This window comes from Stomoxys calcitrans, chromosome 2 (assembly GCF_963082655.1).
Source record: "Stomoxys calcitrans chromosome 2, idStoCalc2.1, whole genome shotgun sequence".
NCBI classification, from domain to species: Eukaryota; Metazoa; Arthropoda; class Insecta; order Diptera; family Muscidae; genus Stomoxys; species Stomoxys calcitrans.
Window position 1 is genome coordinate 110,699,756 of NC_081553.1, and position 14,880 is coordinate 110,714,635.

Sequence of the window (14,880 nt, forward strand, 5' to 3'; positions counted from 1 at the left end):
GCGACCACTTAACGCGTTGCTTTTGACGTTTGTTGCTACTCATAATCGCCTCAAAAGACTATTAGTCATACATTGTATGGCAACCCACTTTATTACGGTGAATTTCTGTCAATCTCTTATTCATTCTCTTAGATTCTCAAAATCTACCAGAGAAGTGAGCTGTTTTGTAGAGGTATTGGTGGTTGGGCGTGTGTGGGATGGGTCGACCGGCTAAAATAGCAGTGACGAAATATTGAAGGCCTTATGATTTCTGGCGAGTGAGAGGTAAATTGAGAATTAATTAATTTAAGTTTAATGACATACCTATGGCCAAATAATAAATGTGCAATTATTAGTAAATGATATTTGAAAATTTGTTTTTATTTTAATATTAAATATTTATAAATATTTTTCATTTTCTCAAATGTCACATGTTGGAAACAAGGCCTCCCAATTGTTAAAAAGGCCTTCCATATGGCTTCTCATGTCACTTGTTCTGTCATCTGCGCACAAGTGAGCGCATTTTGCTGTCGTTGAGCAACTAGCCGTCAATACCCTCATACGAATCGGGGCGAATACAAGAAGAATGAAAGAAAGCAAAATATTTTAGGTAGTAAACTGTATATGGATAAGAGAAGGTCTGGCCATACCACAAACGGATTCATGTTATACTCGTATACTTGAAATCATTGTTAACGTGAACGTCGTCAAATGCAGAGCAGATACGGAAATCAATTAACAGTCACTCGGTCGGGTACTTTGAAAGAAAAACAAAATATAAGAAACCATCGTAAACGTAACTTGTTTGACAACAAATAACCATTGCGCCTTGCTTTTATACAACAAAACAAAACAAGAACAACATTAGAGTAAACATTCCAACATAAATTGTTGAAGAAAGAACTTTGTGTGTTAATAAATGGTAAATTGCTTCTTAATTACTCTGCACTTAAGTAAAATGACAAATAAGCGTGAATAATAAAAGTTAATAAGAGCGACAGCGTTTCTTTTTTTATTTTTGTTTACGTGTCGCCTGCAATGTCGGTTGGTTGGTTTCCCCTTATTCTCTGTATCCACCAGTGCCCTTCTTCTATGCTTGAAATCGTTGCCCATGTAGAATTAGCTTTGAATTTGTTTATTTGTTTGTGCTCCCATGAAATCATGCAAGTGAATGTGTGAGTGTAATATGTGTGTGAAGTACCTCTGGCAGAACTGCAAGTGCAATGTTTTACTACCGGTTCGTTTTTAAAGTGTTGTTGTTGTTTTCAAATTTCTATACGTACACAGTGGGTTGCGGGGGGTTAAGTATTACGATTTTATTGTGAAATGACAATTATTTGTATATAACAATAGAATTGCCGTTAATTTTTTTTTGTTTTCCATTTCCTTGGTTAATCAAATGATGAAAATGCGGCAACACTGCTGAGAATAATTTTTTAATGTGGTAATGCTGCAGAAAAGTGATGGGCATACTCAAACATTTGCACATTATTTCCAAGTCCGCAGGCTTATGTTCTTGTGTATGTGCACAATATGGTGCAACAGTGTGGGTCTTTGTGTTTGGCAATGACTGCTGAAGAATATCTGTTTTTTTTTTTAATTTGTTATTGGTGGTAAATAATTCACGACAAGAGTTTTTTGAGGGAAATACCTAGCTATTAGGAATATGAAAACACATTTTAGTGTAGCACATTAAATACAAACCAATTTAAAACACTTATGATATGTAAAAGTTTAACGGTTTCTCGTGTTGCAGCTATCGATTAAACACTTACTTCCCAACAAAATTTTTTCATTAATGGTGGTATTTTGGTGGTAGTGGTATTTTCTAACAAAACCTTAAGCATCAGGTGACGTAGGGTTTGAATGATACCAAGTAACGGTTACTTCAACTTGGCAAAGTTCAGGCCAATCTAGGTTTATCTTTCATCTCAATTGTCGACACTGACCTCCCCGTGGTGTCGCCTGAGCTAGCTGCCTACGCTTATTTGCCCATTAACATGCCTTTAGGTACAGGGAGCAAATTTCTCAGATATGTATGAGTGCTGTCGGATTCAAGTTTAAGCTCATTGATAAGGGACCTCATTTTTATATATCTTTGTATAGATGTTTTTTCATGGCTCCTATGCCATTTACATGACATAGTACCGCAGCAAATTTTTCTGATGTTCTTGCCACGATTCGAACCCAAGCGTTCAGCGTCATATGCGAACATGCTAACCTCTGCATCACGATGGCCTCCAGTGGCTAACTGCCTTTAACATTCGTTGTGAGCTACGACATCATATCCTTACAGCTCCATACGCTTTTTCTAGCGATTTTCAAAAGCTTTGACAACCTGTTTGTATGAGGAACTGTCTAGCTCCTCAGAATTGTCATCAACCGCATCTTCCACATCTTCATTGCCAAAAAGTCTTTTTCCGCGGAGCCATTTTTTTATACCCTTCGCCATAGGATGGGGGTATACTAATTTCGTCATTCTTGATCGTCTTGACATCCCAAGACGATCTAGCCATGCCCGTCCGCCCGTCTGTGGAAATCACGATAGCGGTCTAAAAAATAAAGATATCCGCTTGAAATTTTGCACAGGGACTTCTTATTGATGTAGGTCTTTGTGGATTGCAAAGGGATCATATCGATTCAGATTTGGATATAGCTGCCATATAAACCGGTCTTGAATCCAAAGAGGCCTCAATTTTCATCCGATTTGACTGTAATTTGGCACAAAAACTTTTGTTTTGACTTTCAACAACCGTCCCGAGTACGATCTGAATCGGTCTACAAACTGGTATTGCCCTCATATAAACCGATCTCCGGTTTCACGTCCTGAGCCCCTAGAGGCCTCAATTTTCATCCGATTTGACAGAAATTTGGCACAAAGACTTTTGTTCTGACTTCAGACAACCGTGCCTAGTACGACCTTAATCGGTCTTTAAACTCATATTGCTCCCATATAAACTAATACCCAGTTTTCACTCCTTGAGCTCTTTGAGGCCCAAGAACTTCCATTCTGACTTTCACACCCGTGCCGAGTATGATTCGAATCGGTCTATAAACTGCTACAGCTCCCTTATAAACCAATCGCCGGATTCGACTTCTTGAGCCCCTTGATGCTTCAATTTTTTACGATTTGGCCCAAGGACTTTTGAGCACCAGCGCCAACTATGATCCGAAACGTTCTATAAACTTATATAGCCCCCATATCAACCGGTCCCCTGTTTTCACTTCTTGACCCTTTAGAGGCCTCAATTTTCATCCGATTTGGCTGAAAGTTGGCCCAAGAACTTTTGTTCTGACTTCCAACATCCGTGCAGAGTATAATTCTAATCGGTCTAAAAACTGATACATCTCCGATATAATCCGATCGCCGTATTTGATTTCCTGAGCCCCTTGAGGAGGCCACCTTAGCACAGTGGTTAACATGTCCGATTATGACGTTGAACGACTAGGTTCAAATCCTGGTGAGACCATCACAAAATTTTCAACGGTGGTTATCCCCTCTTAATGTTGGCAACATTTGTGAGGTACTATGCCATGTAAAAACTTCTCCTCAAAAGAGGTGTCGCAATGCGGGCCGCCGTTGGGACTCGGCTATAAAAAGGAGGTCCCTTATCATTGAGCTTAAACTTGAATCGGACTGCACTCATTGATATGTGAGAAGTTTGCCCCTGTCCCTTTATGGAATGTTTATGGGCAAAATTTGAGCCCCTTTACGCTTCAATTTTTATACGATTTGCTTGAAAATTGGCTCAAAGACTTCTAAGTGTCAAGCATGATCTGAATCGGAGCCACAATCAAATCCCGATTGGGCCTCGCCAAACATATCACTTTTTCACTTGTTCTCTCCTACCTTCTTTTTGGATTAACATAATGGAACTAAGCTCTCCTAGTGATGCAATCGAGGTTGGCACTCACTTGTGGTAAGTCGAAGACTTAAACACCTTGTCTTCAGATTAACTGTGATGGAAGAGACTAGCTATAAGCCAAAGACAAAGATGAACACATCAAGCTTGGAAAATTTAGCCATCACGAGGTAACGTCAGATAATGGATTGAGGCAAAGAAAACTTCGCCGCTGCAAAAACAAAAAAATGCAAATTTTGCCCATGAACATTCCCATAAAGAACTGGGGCAAACTTCTCACATATCAATGAGTGCAGTCAGAATTCAAGTTTCAAGCTCAATGATAAGGAGCCTCCTTTTATAGCCGAGTCCAAACGGTGTTCCTTGTCTTGCATGATCGTCTGCTCTATAATTCTTTGGGATATCTCAATGGCCTGCCACCCAGAGCAGGTGAATTTTGAACTGTTCTGTTATCTCGTTGAGAGATCTGCGACAGTCGAGGCCGGTTTTGTGTTCAGAAATACGTTCTCCAGAGATTTAATGGCTATCGGCTGTATGAGAAGATATTTATGACAGTCTACGTTATGGCATTACATCTAAGCCATTCCACCCCATCTTTAATTGCAAGCATCTCCGCTTGATACACCCTACAGCAATCGGTTAACCTTCTCGATATGACCAATGCAAGTTCACCCACCCAACTCACCCACACCCCAAAGCCCACCTCGTTGTTTAGTTTGGAACCATCCGCATAAAAGCTTAGAAGATATAGCCATTTTAAAGTTTTCAAGATGAAATTTCGATTTTTGATGGACTTTGAATGAAATTTTGAAATTTTTGATGGCGTCACAAATTTTAGCCCATTTCCGTCTAGGACGCATAGTTAAGGGGATATTGTAGTTCCAATGGTTTCTATCAGGAATAGTGGTACAGTACTTATTATCCAAAAGCATCTCAGGCAATGTGTAATACACACTGTCTGGAACATCGGACATTGTATGAAGGATAACACAGTGTCCGTAGCCATTCCATAGGCATTAGGTGTGGCATTAAATTCCAGTGCATGACACACAGTTTAAACCCCCACCTATTGCCAATGGCCCTCTTGCAGGTGTATAGGTCAAGATTAGCATTTCTTGCCCTTTCCAAATTGCTGGATTTGAAGTTTAAATTCCTGTCTAGCAAAACACCCAGGTATTTTACGCTTTCAGTAAATAGAACATTCTCTCCTACTAAGGAGACGGGTGCCACTGTGGGTAACGAGTATGTCCTGCTGAAAAGACCTTCTTCTGTCTTTACGGATTTACTCCTAGACCACTTTCGGGAGTGCACTTCGCTGTCGCCCATAGAGCTTCCTGAAGTATATCTCTGAGAGTGCTGGGAAACTTTCCATGGTAGTTGCAGCGCCAGATTTGAGGCCCGTCTCTACTGTGGTATCACAATGGACTTAAATAGTCAAAATGTGTTAAGGAAATACACTGCCATTCTAACCTAACCTAACTTAGGAAACCTAGCAAATGTACTTTTTAGGAATAGCCTCAAATATATCGATAGGACTGAATGATTTCCTGCTGAAAAGACCTACTTCGGTCTTTATGGATTTACTCCTAGACTACTTTCGGGAGTGCACTTCGCTGTCGCACATAGAGCTTCCTGAAGTATATCTCTGAGAGTGCTAGGAAACTTTCCATGGTAGTTGCAGCACCAGATTTGAGGCCCGTCTCTACTGTGGTATCACAATGGACTTAAGTAGTTAAAATGTGTTAAGGAAATACACTGCCATTCTAACTTAACCGTACTTAGGAAACCTAGCAAATGTACTTTTTAGGAATAGCCTCAAATATATCGACAGGACTGAATGATTTCCTGCTGAGACGGGTGCCACTGTGGGTAAAGAGTATCTCCTGCTGAAAAGACCTACTTCGGTCTTTATGGATTTACTCCTAGACCACTTTCGGAAGTGCACTTCGCTGTCGCACATAGAGCTTCCTGAAGTATATCTCTGAGAGTGCCGGGTAACTTTCCATGGTAGTTGCAGCACCAGATTTAAGGCCCGTCTCTACTGTGGTATCACAAAGGACTTAAATAGTCAAAGTATGTTAAGGAAATACACTGCCACTCTAGCCCAACCTAGCTAAGGAAACCTAGCAAATGTACCTTAAAGGAATCGCCTCAAATATATCGACGGCACGGAATGATTTCCATAGGGGCACGATAAGACCCTTCACAACCTTATCGTATATGGGCGTGAAGTATTATTGGTATACACACACATGTAGTAGACACTCTGGTGGGTGCAAGCAAATGTTCCCTCGGAGATTTAAGTATATACTGACTGACATATATGGATACTGGTATAACCCCTACTCCCAAACTTTTTCTCTCATCTCTTGTGACTTACACAATGCGTAGTGTTAATACTTTGAAGATTAAAAGAAAAAATAATCATATATGCGGGTAAAGTGAAAGTGAGGCGAAACGAAGAACCGACCCGTATATCAAATCGATAGAAAGTCGTTATCGCCAAAAAAAAAAAAGTTTACAAAGAAAAATAATAAATAGTAGATAGCACAATCTTTCATAATTAAGGAAGTCTTACCAACATACATCCAACGAAAAAGATTTACATGTTTGTATGGCTTATCGGGGATTGGTGTATAAGACAGCGATATCATACGGTGGATCTATATATGTCAAGCGTATTCAGCATGCACACTGAGGGACGCAAAGATAATCTGCTACTTCGAGTTTCTTCAAAGTGGAATGAGTTAGCTCTTCGCAAGTTTAAGATGTTAAATTAAGAAATTGAAGTAACTAGGGACCATATCAAAAAATGGGAGCAGAACAGGGATTAGAAGTAGAAGGGGATAATGTTACATTGGAATCGGATAACGAATTTATCCAGACTTAAGGGAACAAAACTTGGATTTGACGTAAGAGTTACAAATATTACTAACCATGTGGACTAACAGTTACTGGATTTAAACTTCTCAAGGGTACGGGGAATGGGAGACTTCCGTCGCTAAGCACTGAAGATTTAGTAGTAGCCAGCCTTGAAAAAAATACAGCCTAGGAGAAAATAGTGGTCCCTCGGTTAAACAGAAAAAAGGCGGATTGGGATAAATACCTCACAAATTCTGCACGTCTATCCCTACTTGACCAGAAAAGGAAGTGGAAACTACTGAGAATATAGACATAGTGGTCAAGCGGATCACGAAGGCCCTGAATGACTCCCTTGGGTCGGCATGCACAGGTGCCAAGCCAAGGGGCAAACAGCGTCCGCTATGGTGGACCCCAAAGCTTGTTGGTCTAAGGAAGGACTGCAGAAAACTCTTCAACAGAACAAAAGCCATAAGAACAACACACGATTGGGACATCTATGAGCTAAGAAAATTTATATTTTCTAAGGCTAAGGAGGATTCTATCCTCGAGACCTATTACGGTGGGGTATATTCAGAAGTCGGAGAATGTATAGACAATGTCTAGTGAGGAAACACTAGAACTACTCGTTGAGACACATTTCCCGGGAAATTCTCCAACGGACAACGTGGCGCCAGAAGAGGTTGTCACTGGTATGCATTCGTCGGAGGCTATTAGAGAAATGGTGTCTGTGCCGAAAATCCTTTGGGCGATAAGAAGTTTCGACTCCTTTAAGAAGCCAGGCCCTGATGATGATTGCAAATTTTGCCCATCAACATTCCACTAAGGAAAGAGGTCAAGCTTCTCACATATTAAGGAGTGCATTCCGATTCAAGTTTAAAGCCATGACTAGGGGCCTCCTTTTTATAGCCGAGTTCGAACGGCGTGCCGCAGTGCGACACCTCTTTGAAGAGAAGTTTTACATGGCATAGTACCTCACAAATGTTGCCAGCATTAGGAGGGGAAAACCAATGCTGAAATTTTTTTTCTGATGGTCTCGCCAGTATTCGAACCCAAGCGTTCAGCGTCATAGGCGGACATGCTAACCTCTGGGCTGGTCTCCAATGATGATGTATCACCGGTTGAATTACAAGCTGTGTCTGATAGACTGATTCCCTGGCTTAGGGAGATATGCTTTGCTTGTATCAGAATGTCATATATACCTGTGATATGGAGGGACACGAAGGTAATTTTCATTCCGAAGGCAGGAACTACCACACGAAAGCGAAAGATTTTCGGCCTATTAGTCTGTCATCCTTTATGCTGAAGACTCTTGAGAGGTTGATAGAAACTTATCTTAGGGCAAAAATCCCTGGAAGAAAAAGGCGTAAATGTGAAAAGGCGTATGCTGATGACGTGGTAATTGCGGTTAGGGAAAAGTTTACCAGTACTCTAAGAGATATACTTCAGGAAGCTCTACCTGCAACAGCAAAGTGGGCTATCGAAAGTGGTTTAGGTATAAATCGTTGCAAGACAGAAGTATTTCTTTTCAGCAGGTGATACAAATTGCCTACAGAGGAACCTGTCTGCTTGGGTGGAGAGAAAGTTCCATTTACAGATGTTTTGCTGGACAGGTTCAATGAACTTCAAATCCAACTCTTTGGAAAGGGCAAGAAAGACCACTCTGGCGCTATACACCTGCAAGAGAGCCATTGGCAAAAGTTGGGGGTTTAGACCGGGTGTCATGCATTGGGTATATACTGCAGTTGTCAGACATATAATGTTATATGGTGTTGTGGTCTGGTGGACGGCGCTTCAAAAGTCCACCTACTGCTCAATGCTTAACCGTGTCCAAAGGATGGCTTGTTTATGCATCACAGCCACACTGAGGACGACACCATCTAATGCACTGAACTTCATGCTACATCTTATGCCTCTGGACATTGTGGCTACCCAAATTGCAGCGACCACTGCCGTGAGATTAAGGGAGCTTTCTCATTGGTCATGTGGCCGCTACGGACACTGTGTTATCCTTAACACAATATCCGATGTTCCAGGCAGTGTGGATTACACCCTACCTGATCCGCTTTTTGATAGAAATTACTGTACCACTATTCCTGATAGAACCGATTGGAACTACGATATCCCTGGTAACAGGAGTTACAGAGACTTCTATACGGATGATTCCAAAATAAATGACCAGCAGGGCTTTGGGTGTATAAAGATCTAGAACTGGTCATATCGAAAAGGTTTCCCGACCACTGCAGTGTGTATCAAGCAGAGATCCTTGCAATTAAGGAAGTGGTGGAATGGCTATGGTATAATGTCATTACGACGACTGGCATAAATATCTTCTCAGACAGCCAGGCAGCCATTAAATCCCTGGAGAACGTATTTCTGAACACAAAAACCGCCCTCGACTGTCGCAGATCTCTTTAAACGAGATGGCGGAACAGTTCAAAATTCACCTGTTCTGGGTGCCGGGCCACAGAGATATCCCAGGGAATTGTAAAGCGGACGAGCTTGCGAGACTAGGAACTACCCTACACATTCCAGGGATACTGGAATCTGTGGGTATGCCTCTAGCGACATGTAAGCTAAGTTTTCAGGACCAGGCCCGAAGGATAACGAATGATAAATGGTCCCAAAGAGGGGGTTGTGAGCATTCCAAAACTATGTGGCCTAATCTAGAATTGAAGAGATCTACCGCTTTGCTGTCATTGACTAGAACTGTCGTTTCAGTCATTGTGTCCGTCATGACAGGTCACTGTCTAATCGGAAAACATGCTGACAGACTGAAAGTTGCTAGCAAAGACTTTTGCACCGTAGCGCAGAGGTTAGCATGTCCGCCTATGACGCTGAAAGCCTGGGTTCGAATCCTTGCGAGACCATCAGAAAAATGTTCAGCGGTGGTTTTTCCCTCCTAATGCTGGTAACATTTTTGAGGTACTATGCCATGTAAAACTTCTCTCCAAAGAGGTGTCCCACTGCGGCACGCCGTTCGGACTCGGCTATAAAAAGGAGGCGCCTTATCATTGAGCTTTAACTTGAATCGGACTGCACTCATTGATATGTGAGAAGTTTGCCCCTGTTCCTTAGTGGAATGTTCATGGGCAAAATTAGCAATTTTTTGTGAGGACATCGACGAAGAAGAGACTATAGAACACCTTCTGTGTGTGTCCCGCACTGACAGTCAGAAGGAGTTCCACTTTAGGTTCTCATTTCTTTGAGAACCTGTCTGATTTAGCGGATGTGAATTATTATTGGGCTTTTTAAAGCGATCTGGATGGTTCAACGGTAGGAACTAGAAGGCATCTTCCTTTTTCTGTTGCTGTGGTATCACAATGGACGAAAACGTCAAAGTAAGTCTAATGGCAGACTGCCACTTAAACCTTAAACCTATAAAATTTCATAGAATTCGGCCCTCGAGATATAAAATCAGGAGATCGGTCTATATAAGTAGCTCTAAACAACATGTTTAGCGCAAATGAAGGAAGGTATATTTTAACCTATCATTTAAAATTTTATCAAAGTCGGATGAGAAATATGTTAACTAAATGCAGTGGGTTTGCCTCAACTTTTTTTCTCGAGCGTATTGAACTCGTGCAGAATTCAAAAGAGCTGCAATATATTTGGCAACAGCTTAATCTGTAATCAGAGATCTAAAAGTGAAAGAGAACCCATGGGCCATTCACCGATTGCATGTTAACGCCATTCAAGCAATTAAAATAAAATGGTACCTACTTTTATTTTTGTTATTTTGTGGTTTTTAGCAATTTAGCAAATTACTGATAAACAATGGATACAGCAATAATTACGTAGCACATTGCAATGAGCACATTTGGGTGTACGTACGTACAATTGTTTGTAATATGATCTGATCTATAAAAAAAGTTTATTTATAAATTATTTCACTTTGTTTTGTTTTGTGATTTTGTTTTTTCAGGTTATGAGTTCCTAGCTAGTCGACATTTTTGGTCTGCTTGCATAAATCAACACCAAACTAAAATTTTTCAGCTCAAGTTTTAGTCAATTGGAGGGAAATGAAATACTTTGGCGGAATTGAAGGGTAAGTGAAAAAATGTAAAAAAATAATTACACTTTAAAAGAGTAGGTTAGGTAAGGTTGAAAAGAGGATGCAGATATTAATCTGCCCCATGCCACTATAGACGTACACCTAAGCCAGTAATCAGCTTGTTGTGCGCCCTAAAAACTAAAAAGTAGCATCAAAAAAGAAAATCTAAGCTAGGAATTCTATGCTACTTACGAAATCCTTAATTTTTTTCAATATGACTCCCCTAAGTTGGTTCATGTCTGTATTGTGTCCCCATCTAAGTGTCGGTATCTGTTAGACGCGAAAGCCGGGCAATGACATAGGAAATGCTTCGACGTCTAATCATCTTCCCCACATACTATCATTTGCCGCACCGATTTTACATAAGTGAGCTCGTAATCCTATGTGTCCCGTCATGATACCAATAGCTATACTGACCTCCTTCTTACTTCCTTTCAGTAATAGCCTCGTCTTCTCACGATCTGGATCCCCCCATAGGATTTTCGCCGTCCTACCGACCGTTTCGCTACTCCACAGTGTTGCATGCGCATTCGTCGCCCATGCTCTTTAATCGTGCTGCCTCGACCCTAAAGGCTTCGGGTTAGCCAAGTTTATTACCGGCAAATCATCTGCCCTTTCATTGTCCCTTTGGCCAGGCACCCAAACGATGCGGATTTTGTCATACAAATCGCCTGCCCTTTCATTTCCCCTTACTCCGTTATGGCCCGGCACCTAAACGATGCGGATTTTCCCATCCTTGGAGAAGGCGTTAATCTCTTTGTTACACTGCAAGACTGTTCATGACCTTACCGCCCTGGTTGGTATTGCACTTATGACAATTTTACTGTCCGTAAAGATGTTCACTCTCGACGTCCTCGCGTTTGCACCACACTACTTCACGCATTCCGTGATCGCCTGCAGGACCGTATTATGGTCAGGCAGTCTAAAACAGATCTCAGTCCATGGGTTCTCAATGGAGACCTCCAGGCCCACTTTGTCCTCTAGCTTTGATTCATCCGTGTAACATGATCTTTCAGATGGCAATACTTTCAGATGCGTTCCGTCAATCCTAGACTGTGTCGCTGGCAGCAGTGCCTTGCACTCGACCTCAAGGTTCATCTCAGGTGTCCGTTCGGAAATCCTTTCTTCCAGGTTTCTTATCGTCGCCTCGATTATACCGCGATGACATGACCTGCTCCCATCCTCAATCCATTCTCCCATCGCCTTAAGTCTCATAGCCGCAGTGGCTTTCTCACACTTAATCTGTATGTCAATGGGTCGGATATCTAGAATAGTCTCCAGTCCCCTAGTGGGCGTGGTCCTCATTGCTCCGCCTATGCTAAGACAACATGTTCTATGAACCTGTTGTATGGTCCTTATGTTGGTATTTTTCTCCATAGCAGTCCACCAAACTACTGAGGCGTATGTAAGTATTGGTCTAATCTCGCTCCTGTAGAGCCAGTGGACTATCCTCGGATTCAGGCCCCATTTCGAGCTTACTAAAAAGAGTAAGCTATAATAATAAATCTTCATTCGAAGCCAAGGCGCATGCCCTGTGACGGAGATTTATACAAAGCTTCCGTTTTAACCGATCTTCTAATTTGATTTCTTGAAAAGCTGGAGACAGCAATTCTCTCTGATGTGAAGAATATTCCAAATCTGTCAAAAACTGACTGACATATAAACCGATCTTCCGATTTGACTTCTTCAGAAGCCGCTGTATGCAATACTTAGCTGATTTCAAGTATGGTCCACATAGTTCTTTTATATGATACTAGCCGACACGGGCCCGCTCCGCTGCGCCTTCTGCCCCTTCTTTGAAAGGGCCTTCCCAAATACCTTTATTTGAGCCCCATATTGCGATGGCCAGTAAAAAATTGCTGTTTTGTGTGGTATTTTGGGAAAGGGGTAGACCCCCAGAAAATTGGTCCCGAAAGTGGGTATCAATTCTTGCTCTACCCCCCAATACCTTTCATTTAAGCTCCACATTGACATGGTCGGTAAATATGCCCGATTTAGGGGTGTTTTGGGGATTGGGCTGGTCCCCCAAACACTAAGCTCGGAAAATATATCAGCAACGTGCTCTATTCTCATATAACTATATATCATTTATTTGAACCCCATATTGCCATTGGCCTCAAAATTGGATATCACATTCGTTTTCTTATCTCATTTAAAATCCTTATTGCAAAAGTCAGTAAATATGTCCGGTTAGGGGTATTGGCTCTAAAAACTATAAACATTTAGTTCCACTCTCTTTAAGGCCCAAATTGTCTTGGGGAGCAAATACGTTCTATTTGGGGGTTGTTATGGTGGTGGGACGTCCCCTTGACAGTTGGTCCCTAATGTTGATATCAGATACGTGGTCGACTCCCAAATACCTTTAATTTGAGCCAAATATTTCCATAGTCGGCAAAAATTACCGGCTTGGAGGGTGTTTTGGGGGATGGACGGCTACTCAGTGAGTTGACCTTGAAAATATATATCGGATTCGTGTTCTACTCCAAAAACCCTCTTATTGGAGCCTCATATTGCAATAGTCAGCAAAAATTTCCTATTTGGGTGGTGTTGTGGGGGTGGGGTGGCCCCATAGACACTTTTCCCGAATATTGATATCAAATTCGTGCTCTACTTTCGATTATTTTTCATTTGAGCCCCATATCGCTATGGTTTAGGGGAATTTTTTGGGGAGAGGCGGCCCCCCTAATTTGGATATCAGATTCGAATTCTATACTTAAATACTTTTTAAACTTTTTATTTAAGCCCCATATTGCCATGGTCAGTAAATAAGTACTGTTTGGGGGGTGTTTTGGGGAAGGGGTGGACCCCCAGAAACGTGGTTCCACATTTGGATATAAGATCCGTATTTTACTCGCAAATACCTTTCATTAGAGTCCCATATTGCCATGTTCGGTAAATATGTCCGATTTAGGGGTCTTTTGGGCGTTGGGGTGGTCTCCCTACTACTTGGTCCGACATTTGGATACGTTTTCTTATCCCAAATACATTTCATTTAAATCCCATATTGTCGTGATTGTGTCTAAATATATGTTTTTTGCGTTTTAGGGTGGGCGGACCCCCTAGGTACCCTATCCGAAATTTGGATACCAAATTTTTTGTTGTTAGGGTACGATATGAGTGCACACAAAATTTCTTAAATCGCACCACCCATCTCCGAGATCTGGCATTTCTGAAAATTAGAGTGAGGGGGAGAGTCCGCTCCCGCTTCAGATATCAAAAAAAGTAGTACCCTATTTTCACCACGGGATCATTATGTACCATCTGTGAAAATTTCAAGAAAATCGGTTCAGCCGTTTCTGAGTCTATAAGGAACACACAAACAAACAAACAACCAAACAAACAAACAAACAAACAAACCTACAAACAAACAAAGAAACAAACGAACAAACCTACAAACAAACACAAATTGATTTTTATATATAAGATAGGTCCCATATAAACCCATCTCTGACTTCTTCAGACCTTGGAGGGTATTATTTTTATCGTTAATGGAAAAAGTTGTTGGTTTATGCTTCTAAATTGATATAGTCCAAAGAAATTGGCAAATGCGATCTACAGTGAAGGTTATATTAGATACGGCCCAATCGAGTATAGCCCACTTCAACTTGTTTTTATTGAATTTTCAAATCTATGAAAGTTAAAAGAAATGCATAGTATCGTTTGAATAGCTTGTATATATGTCGTTATCGTCCAAGAAAATTTAACAAAGAAAAGTAATGGACAAGAGATGACACAATTTGTATACCCTCCACCATAGGATGGGGGTATACTAATTTCGTCATCCTGTTTGTAACACCTCGAAATATTCGTCTAAAACCAAATAAATTATATATATTCTTGACCGTCATGACATTTTATGTCGATCTAGCCATGTCCGTCTGTCTGTCGATCTGGGATCTTGACTTCTTGAGCCACTAGAGGACGCAATTCTTATCCGATTTGGCTGATATTTTGCATGAGGTGTTTTGTTAACAACTGTGTTGAGTATGGTTCAAATCAGTCCATAACCTGATATAGCTGTCATATAAACCGATCTGGAGTCTTGACTTCTTGAGCCTCTAGAGGACACAATTCCTATCCGATTTGGCTGAAATTTAGCATGACGTGTTTCGCTATGACTACCAA

The 14,880-nt window shown here is 41.2% G+C and overlaps 1 protein-coding gene across 1 annotated transcript in view; it reads left to right on the top strand.

Moving 5' to 3' along the window:
- The first annotated feature begins 624 nt into the window (after window positions 1-624).
- Window positions 625-14,880, top strand: part of LOC106094837 (N-acetyl-D-glucosamine kinase) — a 29,569-nt gene continuing 15,313 nt past the window's right edge. The window contains exons 1-2 of the mRNA XM_059363610.1: window positions 625-901; window positions 10,627-10,749. Of these exons, the coding sequence (XP_059219593.1) occupies window positions 10,724-10,749 (26 nt within the window). The 5' untranslated portion in view covers window positions 625-901; window positions 10,627-10,723. The remainder of the gene's footprint in view (window positions 902-10,626; window positions 10,750-14,880) is intronic.